Source organism: Mirounga leonina, unplaced genomic scaffold (genome assembly GCF_011800145.1).
Source record: "Mirounga leonina isolate KUSES-001 unplaced genomic scaffold, KU_Mleo_1.0 Mir_171, whole genome shotgun sequence".
In the NCBI taxonomy this organism is placed as follows: domain Eukaryota; kingdom Metazoa; phylum Chordata; class Mammalia; order Carnivora; family Phocidae; genus Mirounga; species Mirounga leonina.
In genome coordinates this window covers 9,486,071-9,510,904 of record NW_023270436.1, presented here as the reverse complement: position 1 = coordinate 9,510,904, position 24,834 = coordinate 9,486,071, and the positions used below count along the sequence as shown (strand labels likewise).

Here is a 24,834-nt window from a genome sequence, read left to right as displayed (position 1 = left end):
TGTACTTTAAAAATAATTTCCCTTTAAAAGTCTGTTCTGGTATTCATGAAGATGATCATTCAGGGTTTGATGTCCATCTATTTTGTTAATTTTTACAGTGACCAGGGTTCATTTCAGGAATCCATATGGGATATAACTAGCCTCATGGTGCACTAAATGAGTAGAAATAGGTACGGACAACATTCTTTGATACTCAAAAGTTTTTAAAGTGCCTGTGGCTTCCGGTTTTGCCTGCAGTTCCAGTAGGGGTTGTCTCTTCAAATTGTAGACCTCTCTCATGCTCAGTCTTACTGCAGGATGCCCAGGCCCTTTTCTAGCTCTGCAGTGATACTTTGCTGCAGCATTAAAGGAGGACTACCTTAAAAACAGAAGCCAGAGAGCTGCAGTTACCTTCTCAGTTTGCTAAAGGACTACATTCCCTTTCTGTTGCCCCTTGTTTTTCTTTTTTAAAAAGTTACTGCCTTTTTTTTCAAAAGTGGTATTCCATGGACCACTCAGAAATTAAAACTGCCTCTATACTTTGTAAAGCTGAGTTCTTTTCTTTAATCAGCATATTTTGGAGCTGTAATTGAGAAATTTGATTGGAATCCCCAGAAGTCCTGTTTTTATCCTGATTAATTGCTGGATCATTATGTTCCTAAGCAGCTGGTTTTTTCAAGCTGCAAGTTCGTGTTGCAAGGGCTGATGGTAAACCTTGCTTTTTCCAAGCCAAGAGGCCATCGGATAGGCATGTTGTGTTTAGAGTATCCTGGCCTCTTCTTGATGGGGCATATCACTGTCCTTTAATCAGGCTAGAAGGTACACTTGAGCTTTTTCGGATAGTCCTTCTTTAAACCTGCAGGATCACAAGTAATCTTTTTAATTTTCTTGTGTCCGTCCGTCTTTAATTTCTCCAGATACTGCAGGCAAACAGCTCGCCGAGGTGTCCCATGGGGTTTAAAAGCCGCATCGAATGCAGTTGAATTAGCGCCCGTGGCGCAATCCCGCGGCCTGAAATGAACCCTGCAAGGCTGTATATCAGAGGGTATGTTGTTGACTATTGGCCTATTTTCCTACTGGGCAAATAATTCAGTCATAATGGAGATGGGGGCAGAGCTGACTGAGGCTGTGTAAAAAGACTGGCTTTTCTAGAAAGGTTCTTTGGGGCAGACATCTACTTTGAGCTTAACGTTCCTTGGCCCAAAAGGGTACCCTTCTGACTTCTGATCCTGATGGCATAAGCCCATACCCATAAAATGTTCTTCCCTGAGATTTTCTTCTATTGTGCCAGGATTTCTGTTGACTATTCTTTTTCTTGCCTCTGTTCACAACATTTCATCTGTACATATGTATTAATCTAAAATTAAAGCGCATTTGGAGAGTGTTCCCTTCACTTACTTGTTCATGGAATTTTCCAGCATAGGTCTTATGTAGTTTGGATGGACAAGAAACCTGGTTCTTGCAGTCTTTCTGTCCTCAAAGTGGAGTCTGATGAATTCTTATGGGTCTTTTGTTTGTTGTCTTCTATCCTGATGTAATGCATATATGCCCTGTTTGTGATACATAGTACTCAGAAATAAACAGAACCAAGGAGCAGCCTGTCTTTTTTCTGGAGGCGGGTGATTCTTATTTGGGTTGGTGGTGGGGTGGTTATATTATTCTGGTGTTTTTGGAACCTTTGTATAAAACACAATTTATCTTAGATACAGAAAAACATGGAGTAACATCCCTTCCACAATGGCACTAACAAACTGATACGGTATCACAAAACCTCCAGTCCTACTGAATTGAAAGACATAACTGCTAAGAGAAAGTCTCTGTGGTGTGGTAGCAGCAGCTGGGTATTATTAGTAGTAGAATTAGTAAAGTACACATATGACTCTGGTATAGGAAAGAAGAAAAATAATGTTTTTTAAAGCTGATACTCTACTTGATAACCTTTAAAGATTAGATTTCACATCTTACTTAATTTTTAGTTTGAGAGTTTTGTTTTGCCTGGCAAGGTTTGCCTTCATTGTCTGATCTGTGAAATATTTATACGGAGGTGATGTCTTTTCCTTCCCAGACCTCAGAATATATTATTCAAGCTTACAAATATGGTGCATTTGAGAAGATCCCAGAGTTTATCGCTTTTAGGAACAGGCTGAATAATTCTCTTCATTTTGCACAAGTCCGTACTGAACGGATGTTGTTAGACCTTCTACTTGAAGCAAATATGTAAGTATTGCACAAGAGCTAAAAAGGAACTAAGGATTAGATCAGAACCTGAGAGCCATTAATGGGCTCCTGGGTGGTAATAGCAGGCCTAGGCTAAGGAAAAATGGGGGGAAAAAAGAGAGAGAGAGAGAGAGAATGAGAGAGGAAGTTGGTGGGAGCAGAGAAGAAAGGGGAAGTGACCCAGGTCATGTCGTGGGGAATGACAGGCGCTACCAGCAGCGCACCATCTCATGTCACGTCCACAAGCCAGCCACCCCACTCCATGTCGTGTTTAAAGGGTTTCCCTTCCCCTGTTAAACATGGGATTTCAGGAATTAATGTTGATCCACTTCCAGATGCTTTCTCTTGCTGTGTAGCAGGCCAGCATGATATGGGCTTGGTTCTGTGTCATCTTCTGTGAACCTTTACTTCTTAATAGTAAATCCTTCTTCCTCTTTCTTTTCCTTTCTAGTAAAACAAAGTTGTGGCTAATATGTTTTCATGGCTGTTTTACTATTGAAATAATAAATAAATTTTCTATATCACAGATCAACCAGTTTAGCAGAAAGTATAAAGTCAATGAATCTTCGGCCAGAAGAAGATGACATTCCATGGGAAGCCTTGCGAGACAACAGAGATTTAAATGTTTTCTTTAGCTGGGATCCAAAAGACAGGTAACTGGAATTAAACCCCAAGTATTTATTTTTGAACAATTAGGATGAATCTAAGAAATACAGAAAAAAATCTCTTTTTTACACAAATAAAATAACATGGTTATTGTAGGGATAAGAAGGTATAGGTAAGCCAAATGAAGAAAATGACTCTCCTATGTTGGATTGCTGGCTAATCTAAATATTAGATTTTCCTTCATAGCATACATGAAAAGAAGTTCCAGATGGATTAAAGGTTATGTGCTAAAACCCCTTAGAAGTTCTACAAGAAAATTAAAAAAAAGAAAGAAAGAAAAAATAATTTTTTTTTTTTTTTTTTTTTTTGAGAGAGAAAGAGATAGCAGGGGGGTTGGGGGGCTGGAGGTGGGGTGGGGCGGGAGCAGAGGGAGAGGGAGGGAGCAAATCCCAAGCAGGCATCACACCCTGTGCAGAGCCTGATGAGGGCTCAATTTCAAGATCATGACCTGAGCTTAAATCAAGAGTCGGACACTTAACTGACCGTGTCATCCAGGCACCCCTAAAAAATATTTTTAAATGGTTAGGGAAAGCCTTTCTTAGCATTACATCAAACCTGGAAACATAAAGGATTTGGTCTCTGTAACTATTAACCTTCTATATAGAAGTAAATTTGTTAACAAGTTCTAAAGGTATGTGGTAGATTGGTAATTTTCTTCATATAAATATCTTTCACATAAAGGGAGACTTTTTTTAAGGTTTTTTTGGTTTGTTTTCAGATTTTATTTTTCATTTGACAGAGACACAGCGAGAGAGGGAACACAAGCAGGGGGAGTGGGAGAGGGAGAAGCAGGCTTCCCACGGAGCAGAGAGCCCAATGTGAGGCTCAGTCCCAGAACCCTGGGATCATGACCTGAGCCAAAGGCAGTTGCTTAACTGACTGAGCCACCCAGGCGTCCCTAAAGGGAGAGTTCTTAATAAATCAGTAAGAAGAAGATAACTAAAAAACAAATTGGACACAAGAAATTCAAAGAGATGCACCTTACAGTGATAAAGATTTTTTTTTAACTATTGGACAAAGATAAAAAAAGATTAATACTTGTGGTCAGCAAGGTTATGGGGAGAGAGGTTGTTGCACATTGACATGGAGATAAAACTTTATATAACCTTTCTATAGAGAATTTTAGTAATCTGTATGAAGATTGAAAATTCCATATCCCACTTAATTCAGCAGATCACTTCTAGGAAAGTACAACCAAAGGCAGTAAGTGCACAAGCATGCAGAGATATGTATACGAGGTAGTTCTGAATATACATTTGACCCCTGAACAATGCAGAGTTGGGGTCTGACCCCCTTGCACAGTTGGAAATCCATGTGTAACTTTTAACTCACCAGAAACTTAACTACTAAGATCGTACTATTGACTGGAAGCCTTGCCTATAACATGAACAATTGATCAGCACATATTTTGTATGTCATGTGTATTATGTCCTGTATTCTTAGAATAAAGTAAGCTAGAGAAAGAAAATGTTATTAAGAAAATTACAAGTTAGAGACAATACATTTACAGTACTGTACTGTATTTACCAAAAAAAAAAAAAAAAAAAAATCTGTGTGTAAGTAGACCCATGCAGTTCGAATCAGTGTTGTTCAAATGTCAACTGCATTATGATTTGGGGATCGCCAAGACCACATTCAGTGATTTGCTAGGACTCATAATTAACCTATAGTTGTCTTCACAGCTAAGGTTTATTATAACAGGACAAATGATAGGATCAGCAAGTGAAAAAGACACAGAATCTGGAAAACTCCATGCACAGACTTCTAGTGCTCTCTCCCTCCTGTGTTCCTAGCAGCAAAAAAATGCAGTGATGTGTGTGCAGCATTTCTGCCCAGAGAAGCCCATTAGAGATTTGGTGCCCAAGGTTTTTACCAGCTGGTTATGTAAGCACCCTCTGTCCATCATGTGTCAACATCCCAGACTCCCAGAAGGAAAGCAGGTGTTCACCATAGACCATATGGTTTGTACAAAAAGCCTAGGCATAGTGATAGTGAGCCACTGTTATCATGTAGGGAATGGTTGGGGTGCCAAGTTCCTAGATATCAGCTAAAGGTCAACCTTGCAAGCTGGCCCTTCTAAAGATAATAACCTCAAGCTTTCTATGTTAACTCTTTTCTGCACACTGTCAAAAAAGATGTTTGCAAAATAGTATAAATATTATGAACCCATTTTATTTAAAACATGTCAAATTATATAAATATTTTTAGTTGCAGTTTTGTACATCTGTATTATAAGAGTCTGAAAGGATTGATACCAAGCTTGTTAATATTGCAGGTGTTTGGTTTATCACACATTTTTCTATTTTTCAGTTTTCCGTCATTTGAAGTTTTTATATCGTGTATTTTGTTGAAAATGCATGATACAAGAATTTTCAACAACATTTTCAACAAAATACATGATAAATATTTTGTTATCAGAAATCTCACTGAAGCGGAAAAATGACCTGTTAGGTAGGTTATCATTCCCCATTTTATTGATCCTGAATTGGGGACTTGGGTGATTGGGTTTATCTGAGATCATTCAGCTAGGAGACGAGCACCAGGAGCATTCAATGGCATCTTGCCTGATGGAAGTAAAGCTTAAAAGATGTAAAGGCAACACATTGAATAAAATGGGTGGTTTGGTTCTTTTTAAGGGATGTTTCTGAAGAACATAAGAAACTTTCCTTGGAGGAGGAGACCATGTGGTTAAGAATCCGTTCCTTAACACTGAGGCTGATCAGTGGACTTCCAAGTCTAAACCACCCCGTGGAGCCAAGGAACTCGGAAAAGACCACTGAAAATGGTGTGTCCTCCCGGATTGATATTCTTCGTTTACTCCTTCAACAGCTGGAGGTGGCCATGGAGACGGGAAAGCGATTTATTGAGAAGGAAGTTCAGGTATCATCAATATGTGTTTACCATCAAAGCTGCAATAACCTATGACTGTCTTTTTAAAAATAGGAATTTGGGGGTGGATGAATAGTAAAGAACAGTATTTTGTCCCAGTTTATGGCACCTCTAGGAAAAATCTGATTTTATAGACTTGGGAATTACAGAGGCTTCCTCACTATCCAAACTGGATAGCGAGGAAAAGCAAAATAGCTTTATTTGTAATGGTAAATACCATTAAAAATGGTATTTTTAATAGCTGTCAACAAACCAATACAGAGTTTCTGTTTTCACCATAATGATTCAGTTGTTAGTTTAGTTAGATCAGTGGTTTGCAACTTAATCACTGAGATAGACTTTATCCAATAGTTATAGTCCCCTGTTTTCTTGTTTTATATAAATTTAGATGGATTTAAAGGACATTACTTTTTCCCCTTTTTTTCCAGTATCCTTTCCTTGGTCCTGTACCTACCAGAATGGCTGGATTCTTTAGTTCTGGCTGTTCTCAGTGTCAGACCAGTTCTTTTTATCTTGTTAGTGATATTTATGAGCTGGACACCAGTGGTTTAGGTAAGTATACATTTGCATGAGTGTATTTACTAGGTCTTTGTCTTTGAAAATTTAGTAAATATAACAGTTCACATATTTGGACAGATTGGGAGGAGGCAGAAGGTGTTCTGGAAGTGTCTGGTTTAATATCAAAGAAGGTACATTCCGGGGCACCTGGGTGGCTCAGTCGTTAAGCGTCTGCCTTCGGCTCAGGTCATGATCCCAGGGTCCTGGGATCGAGCCCCACATCGGGCTCCCTGCTCAGCGGGAAGCCTGCTTCTCCCTCTCTCACTCCCCCTGCTTGTGTTCCCTCTCTCGCTGTGTCTCTCTCTGTCAAATAAATAAAATCTTTAAAAAAAAAAAAAAAAGTACATTCCTAGGTTACCAAGTAATGTTTTAGAAATTTAAATCTTCCCTATTTAAAATCACTTGTTAGGTCCAAAAGTTGAAAAAATCCTTAATTTGTTGAAGTATTGTTGGATTTCAGATTGAATTCTTTACGAAACTTTGTGGAAAAGACTATTTTCCTAATTCAGTGTGAATCACACATATTCCATTAACCCCCCCGCCAAAATCATAAGGTTTGTGGATTCTGTCATTGAGAGTATTTGAAGCATGTAGATTTTAAGTCTTCCTAGAGAACTTTAGGTATTACTTTTGAGAGAAAGGTAATTAATGCCCTTTTTTCATTTTACTTTCTTTTATCTTTCTCTTTGTCTCTCAGTAACGAAATTTGATACCTGTGAGTCTTAAGAGTAAAGAAAATGTCCTTGCCCATGAGTTGCTTGCAGTTGTTTTTAGTTCTTTTTCTTTCTAAAAAAATGAATTGAATGTGTTTTTTTTGTTTTTGTTTTGTTTTTTCAATTTTAGAGGATACAGTGGAGATCCAGGATCGAGTAGAGAATAGTCTTAAGTCTTTACTAGAACAATTAAAAGGTAAGCATGTGACTGTGGACTCCCATATTTTATTGATTGTCTGACAGGAACTCATTTTTTTAGCAGAAATTTGTAAGAGTTGCAAACAACAACTTGAAAATAATAATGCATACTTTCGGTATTTTGAAAGACTTATTTTTAACCTTAAGAAGTGTTGATTACAAAAGCAGTAGACAACCTACTATAAAACAGTACACAAGTGGGTATGGTTTTTCTCCCATTCCCAGCTCCATTCCCCCAGAGAGAAGTAAATACTTTTACTTACAAGGTAAGTAACAACTTTTGGAGTCTATACTCCCAGATGCCCCCTAAACAGTCTTACATGTGTATGTGGAAATACATAGTAGTGATTTTATTTTTTTTAAACACACGAAAAGGTATAATACATACTTTTTTTTATTTTAATGTTTTTTGTCTTGAACATTTACCGTGTTAGTTATATATAATATTCCACAGTATTGTATCAGTGTACTAAGTTTATTTATGTATGCCCCATGGAGTATATAACATACTATATACTTGAGTTATTCATAACTATATTTATAATAATGCTGAAATGAACATCTTGGGACATAAGTGTTTGGGTACTTATTTGAGCATTTCCTTGGGATTAAATTCCTGGAAATAGAATTGTTTGGTACAAAAGGACATAAATGCACTTCAAATCTATAAGGGTCTTTCTTTTCAAGAGCATAAATGGTCTTTTATTTTATTGCCCAACTGAAGAATGATAATTAAAAGACAAAGATTGTGAGAATAAAACATGGTATTTATTATGAAGATGAATTTCTATTATGCGCCTTAGTCTTTTAGTCCATAATGGCATACATTCTTTTAAATCATTCATTTGGAGTCTTAATTTTATTGTGGCAATGACCTGTTTGTGGAAAGGCTAGCTGGTGTTTAGACTCTAGAATATATAATTTATAAGGCCACCTTTTATATTTTGAAGGCAAGAGAGCAATAGTTACATGGCTTTTTAAAGAGCTTAAAGTAGGGGCTCCTGGCTGGCTCAGTTGGTAGAGCCTGCGACTCTTGATCGTGGGGTCGTGAGTTTGAGTCCCACCTTGGGGGTGGAGATTAAAGAGCTTAAAATAGATACCCTTTGTTGTTTGGTTCACTGTGGGGGAAAAAGCTTTCTGGATTAAGCTTTTTATATTTGCTTACTCTTTATTAGAGTGTACATTGTATTCCTAAAAATATCATTGAAACAAAAGCTGAACAAAACAATAAAATACTTTCCTGTTTTCAGATGTCTTCAGTAGATGTAAAGGTGACCTCTTAGAAGTTAAAGATGGTAACTTGAAAACACGCCCTGCTCTTTTAGAGAACCTAGTCTTCTTTGTTGAGGTATGTCTTTGTTCTCTTCCTGAAAAACTCGGTTTTCCTTAATTGAGTGAAGGATTAATTTTTAAAAAATGAACAGGTAATAGGCACCTTACACCTGTAATTTAATCCTCCACCCCCACCTTTTGTTAAGTGAAAAGCAATTTAAATCATTTAAAAAAAAATTTTTTTTTTAAAGTTTATTATGTTATGTTAATCACCATACATCATTAGTTTGTTTGTTTTTTTTTAAGATTTTATTTATTTGACAGAGAGAGACACAGCAAGGGAGGGAACACAAGCAGGGGGAGTGGGAGAGGGAGAAGCAGGCTTCCCGCAGAGCAGGGAGCCCGATATGGGGCTCGATCCCAGGAGCCTGGGATCATGACCTTAGCCGAAGGCAGATGCTTAACGACTGAGCCACCCAGGCATCCCCATCATTAGTTTTTGATGTAGTGTTTCATGATTCATTGTTTGTGTATAACACCCAGTGCTCCATTCAGTATGTGCCCTCTTTTTTTTTTTTTTTTTTAAAGATTTTATTTATTTATTTGAGAGAGAGCACATGAGAGGGGTTAGGGTCAGAGGGAGAAGCAGACTCCCTGCCGAGCAGGGAGCCCTATGCAGGACTCGATCCAGGGACTCCAGGATCATGACCTGAGCCGAAGGCAGCTGCTTAACCAACTGAGCCACCCAGGCGCCCGAGTATGTGCCCTCTTTAATACCCATCACCAAGCTAACCCACCCCCCCACCCCCTCATCATTTTTGAATGAGTTCCTTCCAAGCATACTTCCAAGTTTTGTTCGTAATGAATAAAACTTGCAATTTGCTTTACCAGTCTTTAAAAATTCCTCAGATTCACTCCAAATCTGTCTGTTCTCTGTTCACTTTCTTTTTGACTCAGCTATTACGTATTTTAAGTTAATTCCACCAGCTATTTATTTATTTATTTATTTATTTATTTTACCATGGATTTTTTTTTTATTACTAACATATAATGCGTTATTTGCTTCGGGGTACAGGTCTGTGATTCGTCAGTCTTACACAATACACAGCGCTCACCACAACACATACCCTCCCCAGTGTCCATCACCCAGCCACCCCAACCACCAGCTTTTTATTTTATTTATTTATTTATTTATGTTTTTAATGAACATATAATGTATTATTTGTTTCAGGGGTACAGATCTGTGATTTATCAGTCTTAAACACAATTCACAACAGTCACCATAGCACATACCCTCCCCAATGTCCATCACCCCAACCACCCTATCCCTCCCACCTGGCTCCACTCCAGCAACCCTCAGTTTGTTTCCTGAGATTAAGAGTCCCTCATAATTTGTTTCCCTCTCTGGTTTTGTCTTGTTTAATTTTTTCCTCTCTTCCCCTATGATCCTCTGCCTTGTTTCTCAAATTCCACATATCAGTGAGATCATATAATTGTCTTTGATTGACTTATTTCGCTTAGCGTAATGCCCTCTAGTTCCATCCACATCATTGCAAATGGCAAGATTTCATTTTTTGATGGCTGCATAATATTCCATTGTGTGTATATACCACATCTTTATCCAGTCATCTCCAGCCACCAGCTTTTTAAATTTGTTGTTGCTATTCACTAATTACTAAGATTCTGCTTTTTTTTTTTTTTTTTTTTTTAAGATTTATTTATTTGACAGAGAGAGACATAGCGAGAGAGGGAACACAAGCAGGGGGAGTGGGAGAGGGAGAAGCAGGCCTCCCACTGAGCAGGGAGCCCGACATGGGACTCGATCCCAGGACCCTGGGACCACGACCCGAGCCGAAGGCAGACGCTCAACGACTGAGCCACCCAGGCACCCCTAAGTTTCTGCATTATGAAGGAAAATCCAGGCACTGATTTAGCAAAACTTTCTCCTCTTTTTTAACCAGAGGGAAGAGGAGGACTGCAAACACTCATAATCCATTATCTTATTTTTGTCACATGTTTGTTTACTTTTCTCCTCCTCCTAGTCTGTTCTGGTGACTGGCACAGTGTAAGTGTCTAAGACTGAACAAATCAGTAATAATTGCATGGGTGTGTCCATACACTCTGTAGCAGAGAAGAAGCATAGGTATAACCATGTGACTTAAAGGAGGAAACGTGCTGACCAAGGAGATTTCTCTGTTTTTTGCGGTTTTTTTTGTTTTTGTTTTTTTTAGAGAGAGCATGGGGGGAGGGGCAGAGGGAGAGAGAGAATCTTTTTTTGTTTAAAGATTTTATTTATTTATTTGAGAGAGAGTGTGCAGGGGGAGGTGCAGAGGGAGAAGGACAAGCCAACTCTGTGCTGAGTGCAGAGCCTGATGTGGCGCTCTGTCCCATGACCCTGAAATCATGACCTGAGCCTAAATCAAGAATCAGACCCTTAACCGACTGAGCCAGGGGCCCCGAAGGAGAGAGAATCTTAAGTGGGCTCCACGCCCAGCATGGAGCCTGACGTTGGGTTCGATCTCACAGCCCTGAGATCATGACCTGAGCCGAAATCAAGAGTCGGATGCTTAATTGACTGAGCCAGCCAGGCGCCCCTCTCTGTTTATATTTAAGTTAAGATTTGTAGGTGAGCTAATATCTTACTGGGCTGGGAGGTGGGTGGGGAGAGGCATATTGTAACGAACGTTTGGATTCCATGCGTAGGAATTTGGACCTCTCACTTGAGTGGAAGGGATTTCTACTTCCTGTAAAGGAGTGAAAGGAAGCTGGACCAAGTGGAGGATGGCTTTAGGGCTGGATGAGCTAGAAGTGAGGTTAAAGATTGAAGCAATCATAGTATTCTGAGCAGTATTCAGATGAAGGTCTTCTGGATCTATGTGGTAATTGTAGAAATTAATCTAATCTCTCTAATCTGTAGTAGAGAACTAGAGAAGAATTTGAAGGGATTTGCACAGAAGAACTGTCAGCAAGGATTGTTTAATCCATAATCCTTAACTGTTCCTGATAGATGTCTTGAATATAATCCTTATTGATGAATTTGCAATTTTTCCTCTTTTAGACTATTTCTATTATCCTTTGGGTGTCCAGTTACTGTGAGAGTGTCCTGCGACCATACAAATTAAATTTACAGAAAAAGAAAAAGAAGAAAAAAGAAACCAGCATAATCATGGTAATAACAGAGAAAATACAACCTGGCTGCATGCTGCTTTTTCTTTTCACTGTTTTCCTGCATATTATAAGAGAGCTTAGGATCCTTGTGTACATTCAGTTTCTCTCCCCAACTTGTTTTTGTTTTTAAATTATACACCTATAGAAAAGCCGAAACACTAGCATGATGACACCCAGATATCCTTACCTAGATTCACTTGTTGATACCACTTTGCCCTGTCTGCTTTATCTTTCTCTTGCTCATCCTGTCATCTACCCCCCCTTGTTTGTTGAACTGTTTGAAAGAAAAGTATAGACTTTGCAATACTTAACAGGATAGAACAGGGCAGTCTCCTACAAAACCACAAGACTCAAATTTTCACAGTCCAGACATTAATATTGATAAAATAATATTATAATGTCCGTATTCAGATATCCCCTGTTATCCCAATTGTGTCCTTTGTTATAGCCTTTTTCAAAATACTAGAATCCTATTAAGGATCTAACCTGGCTTTTAGTTCTCATGTCTTTTTGCCCTCCATTAATCTAAAATACTTCCATAGCCTTTTTTGTTGAAGAGAGTCTAGCTAGGTTTTTGGTAGAATGCCTTGCAATCTGGATTTTGTTAATTATTTCTTTGGGTTTAGGTTCAACAAAAATGCTGCGTCTGTTTTAGCAAATTAAATCAGGAGGCACTAAGGTTGTTATGTCCCATTTTTGGTGCTTTCAGATTTAATTATTTGATAAAGGAAATGTCTGTGGATTTCTTCATTGTAAAGGTGCCTTTTCCCCCTGTAATTATTAAGTCATCTGTAGGATGATGCTTTGAGACTGGGAATATCCTGTTCCCTTACCAGCCTTTCACCTACTGGTTTTAGCATCCACTGTTAAGTCTAACTTGCATGGATCATTTGGTACACTGATGGTTCCACAATGGTGATTTTTAAAAATTCTGTCAGTCCTTTATCACCTATTAGTTAGCATTTTTCTGTAGAATAGAGCTGTCTCACCCCCATTCATATATATATATATATATAGTTTTTAATATTACTATTTGAGTATCATTCTTTTTAAAATTTCTCTTATCCATTATCATCATTTTGTTGTGCATGCTCAGATTTGGCTAATGGGAGCGCCTTTAAGCTGGTTCCTGTCTTTGAACATGTCTTCACCAGCTTTGGAACCCTTGTTTTCTGGAACAGCAAAATGCTCCATCCTCTTTGTTCCCTTGAGCTGAACTGAGACGTGTTTCCAAGGAGCCCTGCCTGGTTCCTTTATGGGGAGTGGCATTTCAAAACCAAGATCTAGGTGTTAGGTGTACTAATTGTTAATGGGGTTCCAAGTTTATGTTAGTGGAAGGAGGAAATTTATTTACTTTACACATGCAAACTCACAGAATAATCAATTCTTACTGATACCTCCAGTTTTAGTCCAACATCATAGCATTCTTCCTTCTTTTCTTTCCCTCATTCCAGTTTGTAGCTCCTTCCCCTCACCCCTCCACCCCGGGTTTGAACCCCAGTTCCCTACAGCATCAATATATCTATTTCACTTGTTTTACAAGAAATACTAAATAGTTTTGGAATTACATCATTATATCATTTGCATTACTAGTTTCAATAAGCCACTAAATAAAGTTCAAGTTTTTTGCAGTTTTTCTTTGTCCTTAGAATATGTTCTAGTGAATAGAAACAGTTGAGGTACTCGGTAAAAACACTGGAATTAAAAACTGAGATTATATTATTAGTATGATATAAATAAGATTCACTTATTTCTCTTTGTCTTCAGTTTTGGAGTGTCCTCCCATTAATTTTCGAATGTGTAAAACATTAACATAATTTGTATCCTTTTCATAAGGAAAGTTATTTAGGATTCATTCTGCACAGGACATGCTGTTTTATTAATGTCTGAGTTTATCCTATCATTATAAATGGGAGATTTTTCTTCACTGTAGCAACATATAGTGACCATTGTCATTTGAAAATGTTGATGGTTTTAGTGGTAATACTGACTTTGTGCATAATTCAGTAACAATTCTGGAATTCTTTAGATTTGACACTGGGCTTTGCTGGATGTTTCCATTCATTCAGAAACAAAGGGTAGTTATATTTGGATGAGGGGCTAAGTGAAGGAAACTTCTCTCTTTTTTCAAGACAATTTAACAGATCATGAATGTAAAGTTTGAAAATACAGATAAAAGTTGCTCTGTTATTCTCTTCTAATGAAAGCCTATGTTCCTAGAACATGTCGAATAGCTTGTTAGTATTTGGATTTTGGGGCGGGGGTGGTGGTGGTTTGTAGTTACTGCTTTTCTAATTTCTAAAAATTAGAACAGCTTTCCTATTTTTTTGATCATCAAAGTAACCTAAAGGTGTGAATAAAGTGAAGATCACTCATATTCCCACCAACCAGTGATCACCACTGCAAACAAACCAGAATTATGCTCTATATCTGCAACTTGCCTGTTTGTGTTTTCACTTAACAGGGTAACTTGGACATCTCTTTTGGAGATACATAGATGTATCCCGTTAACTTTTTTTTTTTAAGATTTTATTTATTTGAGAGAGAGAGAATGAGAGAGTGCATGAGCCTGCGAACGGACCAGGTTTCTTGTGTTTGTCTGATTTTTAAATTGTGTCATATGTTGCTGGGATTTCTTTGATATATTTTTTGTTCATATCTTTGCCCACCTTTCCATTTGTGGTAGTAATATTTTTCCTAATGATATATTTTAAGCTATTGGGCTCTTAACTTAATAATGTTACTAATTCTGTATCCCATATGATGCAGTTTTTTTTAGTTTTTAATTTATCTTTTAACTTGAGTAATTTTTTGGTCAACATAATAATTAAAAAAATTTTTTTTAACGGTTCTTAGCTTGGTGTAATGTTTAGAAAGCCTTTTCAATTTATTACACAAGCCATTACCTAAATTTTCTTCTGGTGCTTTGGTGGATTTTTTTAAACTTAGATATTTACTCTATTTGGAATTTATTTTGGTACTTACTTTTTATTTTGTTCATTTTTTTAATTTTTTTTAAGATTTTATTTATTTATTTGACAGAGAGAGACACAGCAAGAGAAGGAGCAGAAGCAGGGGGAGTGGGAAAAGCAGGCTTCCTGTGGAGCAGGGAGCCTGATGTGGGGCTCGATCCCAGAATCCTGGGATCATGACCTGAGCCGAAGGCAGACGCTTAACAACTGAGCCACCTAGGCACCCCTATTTTGTTTATTTTTTAAAAGATTTTATTTTGGGGGCACCTGGGTGGTTCAGTTGATTAAGCATCCAACTCTTGGTTTCGGCTCAAGTCATGATCTCATGGGTTATTGGGCTCTGTGTTCAGTGGGGAGTCTGCTTGAGATTTTCTCCGTCTGCCCTTATCCCTACTCATGTGCTTGCTTGCTGTCTCTCTCTCAAATAAGTAAATGTTAAAAAAAAAATTACTTTTAAGTCATCCCTACACCCAAGGTGAGGCTTGAACTCAAGACCACAAACCCCAAGATCAAGAGTTGCATGCTCTACTGACTGAGCCAGCCAGGTGCCCCTATTTTATATTTTCAGATGTCTAGCTAGTTATCTCAGTACCATTCATCCACTGCAAACCACTGTTTTGAGATGACAACATTTACGTTCCCTTATAGTCTTTGGTTTATCTTGGGACTTGTTTCCTTCCACTTTTTATCATTTCACTTATATACCAGTGCTGTCTGGATTTCATGTAACTTTATAATATACTCTAATACATATGAGGGCAAGTTCCCCTTAACTGCTATTTTTCAGAATTTTCGTGACTGTTGTACCCATTTTTTTTTTTTTAAGATTTTATTTATTTATTTGACAGAGAGAGACACTGAGAGAGGGAACACAAGCAGGGGGAGTGGGAGAGGGAGAAGCAGGCTTCTGGGCTCAATCCCAGGACGCTGGGATCTTGACTTGAGCCGAAGGCAGACTCTTAAACGACAAGCCACCCAGGCGCCCCATTACCCATTATTTTTTCTTTAGAACTTAGAAAACTCCATTTCTGTTATTAACATTAGAGGAAATCTCAAAGACATATAGAGAAGAAATGAAATTTTGGTTCCTCTCATCTTCTTTAGTGTTCCAGAAGATTCTCAGCCTGAAGTTGAGTAATGACCAACTAAGATATTTTCTATTGGTTTTTCCATCTCCAGTTCCCCAGAGTGAATAAACTCCACTTAAAAACAATGCTTCTCATTGTTGTTGAGTTAAGCATTATTTGGTGGCAATTAAGTTTACCGTGGTTTGAGAGACTTTTTTTTTTTTTTTTAAGATTTTATTTATTTATTTGACAGAGAGAGACAGCGAGAGAGGGAACACAAGCAGGGGGAGTGGGAGAGGGAGAAGCAGGCTTCCCGCGGAGCAGGGAGCCCGATGCGGGGCTCGATCCCAGCACCCTGGGATCATGACCTGAGCCGAAGGCAGACGCTTAACCGACTGAGCCACCCGGGCGCCCCTGAGAGACTGTCTTAATATTCAAAACTGTATCCATCCTGGTTACTATTAATAGCATTAAGTAATACTGTAGCAGGAAGTTAATGTAGCTTATGAGATGTAAGCAAAGGAAATATGTTTGATAATCTTTCATCTTTTTAAAAATCTTTTTTCCAGCCACCTGTCTTCACCAGTTTCCAAGACTATGTTACTGGGCTTCAGACTTTAATTTCCAACGTCGTGGATCATATTAAAGGGCTTGAAACACATCTAATTGCACTTAAACTTGAAGAACTTATTTTAGAAGATACTTCTCTCTCACTGGTAAGAGCCTGTAGGCGATCAGCAGTTAAGTTATTTGTAGATACTCAAGTGTTCTTTTCTTTATCACAAGGACAAGTTAATTTCAATTCATCGTCTGCTCCATATAGGACTTGTGATTGGAAGGTGCCTAGCAGCAGTGTTTTGTTGTGTCATTGGTGGTGGTGGGTTCCCCTCCCCCTTCCCTTCTCCCCATCCCTTTACCTCCTTTCTGTACATTTTGGGGGTTGTTCCTTTACTGTGAAAACTGATGATTAATTAATGAGGAATACAATTAGAACTATTCGTATTGTGAACAACAGAGGAAACCAGCCATTGAGATCCAGGGACAGTCTCCTTGAGTGAGAAGTTACCTGCTGCTGGGTTGGCTGGTTTCTTTGCTACCCCAGCAGTTATCACCTGAAAAAGAGATGCTGGACATCATAAATAATTATGTCAGTAATAATTAGGCTGGAGCGTAAGCCAGTCAAAAAGGGGAATGGAGCCAAGCATGGCATCAAAGGTACCACTCATCAGATTTCTCCTGGTAATTACTTTAGGCTAGTTTCTTAAAAAATTGTTAGCAAAATCCTTGTAAAGTCTTGCCTTTAAGATATGTATTCTTTAAAAAATTTAAATTAGTAAACTTTCAGTCTGAAATGATTGTCAGGTGAGTTAACATTCACCAGCCTAGTTGCTCTAGTGATGAAACTCCAGTCGTGAGGGAGTGCTCCCTTGAGTAGTTCGTCTGACCTGAGCTTCTGCTAGTGAGGGAGCTCCTCCACTAAGGAGAGCAGTCATCATTTCCAGCCCCAGACCTTCCCAGGAGGAGAATGAATGGAATCTTACGTGGCACACCAGTTTTAAAGATTGTTAAGCCCCTCTTTTGTAAAGCTTCAACTCATTAGAGTTATAAACAAGGGGCTTACTGTGGGAAGGGGCTCAGAGCCTTTAATAACATTTCCGAAGACTGGTTAAAGAAAGCAGATGTATTCAGAGGAAACTAGAAGTTTCGTTTTAGACAGTTAAGCTGTCTTTCCTATATACATTAGAATGAATATAGATTTCACTGGTGAGTAGGACTAATTGATTAATTCTTTAGTATTTTTGTTTTATTTATTTAGTCTTCCTTTTTTCAAGCTTTACATTGTTTTAAAAAGTAAAATAAGCACATGGTAAAAAAAAAAGTGGCATAAATAAAGACTGTATAGTGAAATGTCTTCCTCCCATTCTAACACATTTCCTAGTTCGTTTCCAAGAAGGAACCATTATTGTTGGTAGTTTCTTGTACAATCTTCCTGAGTCAGTAACCCAGCTACAAGCATATGATATCTCTTTCCTTCCCCACAACCTTTCACTTTTAAACACAAATGATAGCATACTATACTATAGACAGTATACAGAAGTATATAGAAATATACTGTATACTATAGAAAATAGAGAATAGCACCTCTCATTTCTCAGCCCCAGTTAAGTCCCAGTCTCACCATCAGAACCATTCCCACCTCTTCCTCTTCTGTATTCCTATAACACATTTGCATCTGCCACTAGCCTTTATGACTTCTGGGCACTTGGGGAGCCAGTAAAGGCCTAGTAATTGAATTCTTTTTTTTTTTTAGATTTTATTTATTTATTTGAGAGAGAGAATGAGAGAGAGAGAGAGAGAGAGAGAGAGCACATGAGAGGGGGAGGGTCAGGGAGAAGCAGACTCCCTGCTGAGCAGGGAGCCCGATGTGGGACTTGATCCTGGGACTCCAGGATCATGACCTGAGCCGAAGGCAGTCGCTTAACCAACTGAGCCACCCAGGCACCTCCTAGTAATTGAATTCTTGAGAAATAGGTACATCCTAGCTAGGATTCTTGCCTTCTACCTCCCACTTGCACACCCCTCTGAAAGAAATGACAAACCCAAACTTACTCTCTACTCCAAACTCTCATCCCCTTTCCTGAATATTGTAGAACACTAAAAATCAAAATTATAGTATCGTTAAAAAAAAAAAAAAAATCTTAGGGACGCCTGGATGGCTGTCAGTTAAGCGTCTTCCTTCGGCTCACGTCATGATCCCAGGGTCCTGGGATCGAGCCCCGCATCGGGCTCCTTGTTCAGCAGGGAGCCTGCTTCTCCCTCTCCCTCCTGTTCCTTCTGCTTATGCTTGCTTGCTCTTTCTCCCTCTGACAAATAAATAAAATCTTAAAAAAAAAAATCTTAAAGATCACAAACTGGAATGAATGTCACATCGCTTCATGTCACATGCTTCATTGGGCTTTGCTGGGTACCTCTGAGATTGTTAATATAAATTTATTGAGCTTGCTGTTTTGGGTAAATGCTCATAAAATACAGTGATCAAAAGACCTGGCTGTAACTCTGGAAAACAGTATGGAGGTTCCTCAGAAAGTTGAAAATAGAGCTACCCTATGACCCAGTAATTGCATTACTGTGTATTTACCTCAAAGATACAAATACAGTGATCTGAAGGGGCACCTGCACCCCAGTGTTTAGAGCAGCAATGTCCACAATAGCCAAACTGTGGAAAGAGCCCAGATGTCCATCAGCAGATGGATGGATAAGGTTGATGTGGTATAGCTATACAATGGAATACTACTCAGCCATCAAAAAATGAAATCTTGCCATTTGCAATGATGTGGATGGAACTAGAGGTATTATGCTAAATGAAATAAGTCAATCAGAGAAAGACAGTTATCATATGATCTCACTCATGTGGAATTTAAGAACCAAAACAGGATCATAGGGGAAGGGAGGGAAAAATAAAACAAGACGAAATCAGAGAGGGAGACAACCCATAAGAGACTCTTAATCATAGGAAACAAACTGAAGGTTGCTGGAGGGGAGGGGGGTGGGAGGGTGGGGTAAGTGATGGACATTAAGGAGGGCATGTGATGTAATGAGCACTGGGTGTTATATAAGACTGATGAATCACTGGACTCTACCTCTGAACTATTAATACACTATATGTTAATTTGAAAAAAAAGACCCAGCTGTAGAGAGATGCATACAAATTAATTTGGAGATATGATAGAGGCACAAAAACTGAGTGAGTCAGAAAGAGTCTTACCGGAGAGGGGACATTTAAGGATTAATAAGTTTTCAGTAGGTAGACCGGAATGGATGAAAGGAATCCAAAGCATAAAGAGGCAGACTAAAACAGATGTAGAAAGGTGAATTGTGTGGGGGCACCGTGAGTCAGTCGGCAGAGCTAGAGCACATGGTATGTGGGAAGGACTGTCCAGTACAAAGATGACAGGCACAGTAGCCCGCTGTTGCTGGTTGTGTGGTTGTTGTTAAAGGATCTGTGCCTTGTGATGTGAGGAATAAGATTTCTCATTTTAAGTATTCATTCTGAAGGTTATCTTTAACTTTGGGCTATTTTAGATTTTTCAAGACTTGACTCTGTCCTCATCTTTTTTTTTTTCCTTTAAGATTTTATTTACTTGGGCACCTGGGTGGCTCAGTAGGATAAGCGTCTGCCTTTGGCTCAGGTCATGATCTCAGGATTCTGGAATCGAGCCCCGCATCGGGCTCCCTGCTCCGTGGAGAGTCTGCTTCTCCTTCTCCCTCTGTTGCTGCTCCCCCTGCTCGTGCTCACTTGCTCTCTCTGTCAAATAAATAAAACCTTTAAGATTAAACTTAATTTGACAGAGAAGAGAGAGAGAGAGACAGAGCATGAGCAGAGGGAGAGAGAGAATCTCAAGCAGACTTGCCGCTGAGCACAGAGCCCAGTGCGGGGCTCAGTCTCACAATCCTGAGATCATGACTTGAGCTGAAACGAAGAGTCGGATGCTTAACTGACTGAGCCACCCAGGTGCCCCATCCTTATCTTTTGACCTTGGGAAGTCACTTAACCTTCCTGGGCCTCAATTTCTTTATCTGTAAAATGGAAATCATAATACCTCTTTTATAGGATTATAGTGAGGATTACACAAAACAATAATGGAGGGGGTATGGGAGGATGGGGTATTTTATTGCCTATTTTTATTGAAGTCGTAATACTTATACCAAGCAGCACCAGCCACCAAATGTAGGGTCCATATAGTGCTGGCTTTTGTCTTTTGGGTGGAAAAAATTTTTTTCTTCTTCAATTCAGTTTCCACTAGGTTTACTTCTTTTTTCTTTCCTTTCTTTCTTAACTTGAAACACTGTGCCTCTGGGCTGCCACCTCCAGGCCTAGTCCTTTTCCCTCTTCCCTAGGGGTATCCACTGAAACTGGTTGTGTGCCAAGACCTTTTAATGTAACCTTATAATGTACTCTAATAGCTGGTAGGTTTTTGAAAGTAAATGATAAACTCTATTTTACACTGAAACTTGGCTTTTTTTTCACCTAACTTTATATTCAAGAGATTTGTTCAGGCTAATGCATATACATCCGTCTTATTCTTTTAAACAACTGTATGGTATTCAAAATATGAATGGATCATAGCCATTGGATATTTTAGTTGTTTATATACATTTACTTTTACTACAGTCCTGAATGAAGTGTATTTTACATACCTTCTCTACTAAAGCACATGTGTATTTCCAAAGTAGTTGAGGTCTCAAGGTAATATTGTTCGGCCAAAAGGTGTGCTTCCCTGGGTTCTTCAGGGCTTTGCAATTGCCAACTTCATGTAACCCTAACCAGTTCTCAGCCAACCTCCTTTCTCTGTTTGAATACTCCATCCCTTTATTTTTTGTAGTCTCTACTTGCAGGTCAAGTGTGTAGCACATATTTGAGGAGGTCTAGGAAAGCTTTGTTATTTTTTTAGCTGTTTGGTCTCTGGAACCCATGGACTTTGTAACTAGAAAAGTTGGCAAAGGTAAAAGGTAAATTTGATGCCTTTAAGAAGTGGCTCTGATAATGTCCAAATTAATAATTTCTACTTTTGTTTTCTGATGAAATAATCAGAAATCTTAATTTTTCTATTTTGTACAGCTAATAAAATAGTAGTGATTTTATATCCAGACTACTTAGTAATAATTTTCTACCTTTTTTTCTGGATGAACATTAATAATCAGGAATCTCAGTTTTTTTATTTTGTATAACTTAAAACAGAATACTGATGAAAGAATTGAAAGAATAATGATGCTAAAGCAGTAAGGTGTCAGTGAAAAATCACATGGAAAAATACTCATCTGTGATGAGCTTTAAGCCTTCTTTGCATTTTATGAAATTGAAAATGACCTATTGTATTCTGATGGAGCTTGCAGTGAGATCAAAGGTAATGGTAATTTTTACTTCTATGAGTGGAACTATAATCTGGGGGAATGCTTTCAGAGCAAGACCACTAATTCTTATCTCCTTTGTAGGAAGAGAGAAAATTTTCAAAAACTGTGCAAGGGAAGGTGCAGAGCAGTTATCTACACTCACTTCTGGAAATTGGAGAGCTGCTGAAAAAAAGACTGGAGACCACAAAGAAACTAAAAATTTAAGGAAGTGTGAACCACAGGCACCAATGACTCTACAGCAGAAAATGACATCATCTTCCCAGGCAAAAGCTACAACTGGTTGACCATCATTTTAATCCAGAACTTCCTCATAAAATGCATGAAGGACTTTGATTGTGAATTAATTTTTTAGGTATTAAATGTATACAACTGATTAAATTATTGTATATAAAGCAGAAGCAGGACCCTCATCTGGGTTTGACCACTTTTTATACATGTTCATATGCATATGGCAGCCTCAAGAGAGCCCCACTTTTCTTCTTTCCTTCTATCACCAGAAACATCTGGTGGGTGGGTGCGGGGGGGGGGGTCCTATAAAAGCAGCAATAGAAATTAAGCATAAAGCATTGACCTCAGAGCAGCTGAATGGGCCTACCATTATCGTAGCGGGTGTTTGGTCTGGTCCTTGAGCCTTAGGAAGCAGAAGGCAGAAGTATAGGGGGACCGTGACTGGGAGAAGGCCCTCTTTCCACATTAGTTTAGTTTTGAGGCTTCCTCAGCTGCTTGGCTCCCACAGAACCCAAAGCAGGTACCCAAAGAGCCTCAGATGATATTTGGCATAAGCACCTGTCACTGAAGAGCACTACTCAGATGACCACGGGCACTCAGTGTTTGGCTTAATAGTCCAAAAGCCAAGAAATCCCCATCCTAGCTCCTGTGAAAGTTAAATCACAGATAGGCTTGTGTTAACTTACACCATATGGAGGGGAAAGCAGTGCAGACCACTTATGAGCCTGCTGAGGACTAGCTTGCTGTCTTTCTCCATCTTTGGGAAAGATGGGAATCACTGTTTAAAGAAGAGAGGTGTACATAATTTATGCAAGCAAGTCTAATACCAATGTCATTGGTTTTGTGAGATATATATATATATGTATATGCTTTTACATATATATTTTCAAGCATATATATATATATATATGCTTGAAAATAGATTTAATACTTTAGTGTTTTTTAAGTGGGGGGTTTGGGGAGGAAGGAAGGAATGTATATTATGGACTTAACCTAGGTTTTAAGTTTTAGGCTGGCAAAAGAAATGTTACCCATTGGGTTTGACGTTTGGTCTACTTTCTTCAAACTTGAGAATTACACCAGGATGGTGTTTACATTGCTTACCTGGAGCTCCCCAAGACTATAGCTTCAGAGGTTGGTCTGACAGAAAAGATAAACATTGCTCTTGAAAGTGTTACACAGTTGATATAATTGCTTTGATAACTTTTTGCATTTGAATCTGTGCTTCTGTTTTTGGTCTTTGTTACTCAAAACACCATTAAAGTTAGTAATTCTGTAAGAGCAAAGATACGAGTTTGATGAGAAAATTCAAGCATCTGATGGAGGGTTGATTGGTCTTAAAGACCTTACAGGTCCTTTCCTACTCCTCCAGTGAAATGTGGTACTTTTTTCTTTCAAAAGGAAACAAAAGCGAGCTTGGGAAATCTTTGTATGCAAAACAATTGCATTTTGTCCCCTCATCGTGACTTTCTTAGATTCACAATTTGATAGGGTGATTAATAGCTGCTTAAACTTCCAAGGAGATTTTTAAGAAAATTACTACATTATCTGTTCAAAATAAGACTTGCTGGAAATCCTAGTCCATCAAGTAATTTCAAGAAATTATTTTTTGATGTAAGTTGGTACCCACAGCCATCATACCCCATCCCAAATGGAAGAACTGCCTTGAACAAGATGAGTTGAAAATTCTTACTGATTCCAAATCTAATTTAATGACAATGTATCATAATTTCATAAAACTATTGCCTATTTAAAATGATGGAACTTGGTGTGTGTATGAGGGTTGGGGGTATGTGTGTATGGCATGTGTTCTTGAAATGATGTTTCTTTGAATATCCAAAAATACTGTACATAGAAATAGAAATCCTCCATGAAACAAGTCTTCAGCTGACCATGGTCAATCTAGCATATGTGTGGTCAGTGAGCTGGCTTTGGTCCTCAGGGACAGTGCTTGACTCCAGTGGTCTACCTAACTAGTCTTTTGCCTAGGGGCACCTGGGACCTCTCCTGGTTTTAGTGACAAATAATGTTATGTTGAGGTTATGCTTCCTTTGTTACTTGCTGACTTTCCTACTAAATGTAGCATTCCAATTAGATCCAACCTCTTACATTTTGGGATAATTGTAAAAAGAATGAAATTATGCAGAAATGGCCAATATCTTTTATTGATCTGTTCTTTTGGAAACTGTTATGCACTATAAATTGTGTACAGTTTAAAAAAATATATATATATATATATTCTTACATGAGTAAAAAGCACCCTCCAGGAATTGTATGTCATTGGTATTTGAAGAGAATTCCCAAATAACCCATTGCTGCTGCTGCTGTTTTTGGTTTGTGTGGGTTTTTTGTTGTTGTTGTTGTGTTTGTTTTTGTGTGGTAAATTGATAATTTAAAAAAAAAAAGGAAAGAAAAAACACGACTACTGTTTACAGACTGAAAAATTACTGCTTTTTATACTACTGAGATCCTAAGTTAAGACTCTCCAAAGCAAACATTTGGTTTAAATCATTTATCTGATGTGGATAAAGCATAGAGAAATTTTTAGTGTTCTTCACATAATGGAAAATGTACAAATGCCTAGCTGTGTTGCCCATCAATTTTGTATATTTTCATAATTTTAATTGTTCAAAATTGCATTATATTTTGCAATCACTATGTTCAACCTGGATTTGTCTTTCATTTAAACTTTTAATATAAAAAGGGGTTTCAATGTATCTATGGCCTTGTTATTGAAACTCTTCCTACTTATTTGATGTCATTTATTAATATGGGAAGTATATATTCTTCCTTCTTCAGAACTAAGTGAAGCATACATAGCCAATTCAACTAGATGGGTTAATTTATATAAACACTTCCATTTTAAGTTGGCATTTCTGCCTGGGTCATATCTGTTTGGATTCCTAGAAGCCACAACCTTTTAAATGATGTAATTCATCTCAGTTTTGTACTGAGTGTTATATTCCTTGACAAAACTGTAGTATTCGTGAATTT

General features: G+C 38.2%; 1 protein-coding gene across 6 annotated transcripts in view; it reads left to right on the top strand.

Annotated features, from left to right (window-relative positions):
* The window catches only part of NAA25 (N-alpha-acetyltransferase 25, NatB auxiliary subunit), a 73,619-nt gene extending 49,062 nt beyond the window's left edge, over positions 1-24,557 (top strand). For 2 of the 6 annotated variants that reach the window (XM_035017026.1, XM_035017027.1), the window contains 8 exons: positions 2,045-2,196; positions 2,724-2,849; positions 5,499-5,742; positions 6,180-6,303; positions 7,153-7,218; positions 8,471-8,568; positions 11,551-11,661; positions 16,269-18,024. In XM_035017026.1, coding sequence (XP_034872917.1) covers positions 2,045-2,196; positions 2,724-2,849; positions 5,499-5,742; positions 6,180-6,303; positions 7,153-7,218; positions 8,471-8,568; positions 11,551-11,661; positions 16,269-16,670 — 1,323 coding nt within the window. In that variant the 3' untranslated portion in view covers positions 16,671-18,024. Of the gene's footprint in view, positions 1-2,044; positions 2,197-2,723; positions 2,850-5,498; positions 5,743-6,179; positions 6,304-7,152; positions 7,219-8,470; positions 8,569-11,550; positions 11,662-16,268; positions 18,025-21,439; positions 21,674-21,693 lie in introns of those variants that run through there. The other 4 variants (XR_004681419.1, XM_035017028.1, XM_035017029.1 and 1 more) reach the window with 4 other exon arrangements.
* The last annotated feature ends 277 nt before the right edge of the window (positions 24,558-24,834 follow it).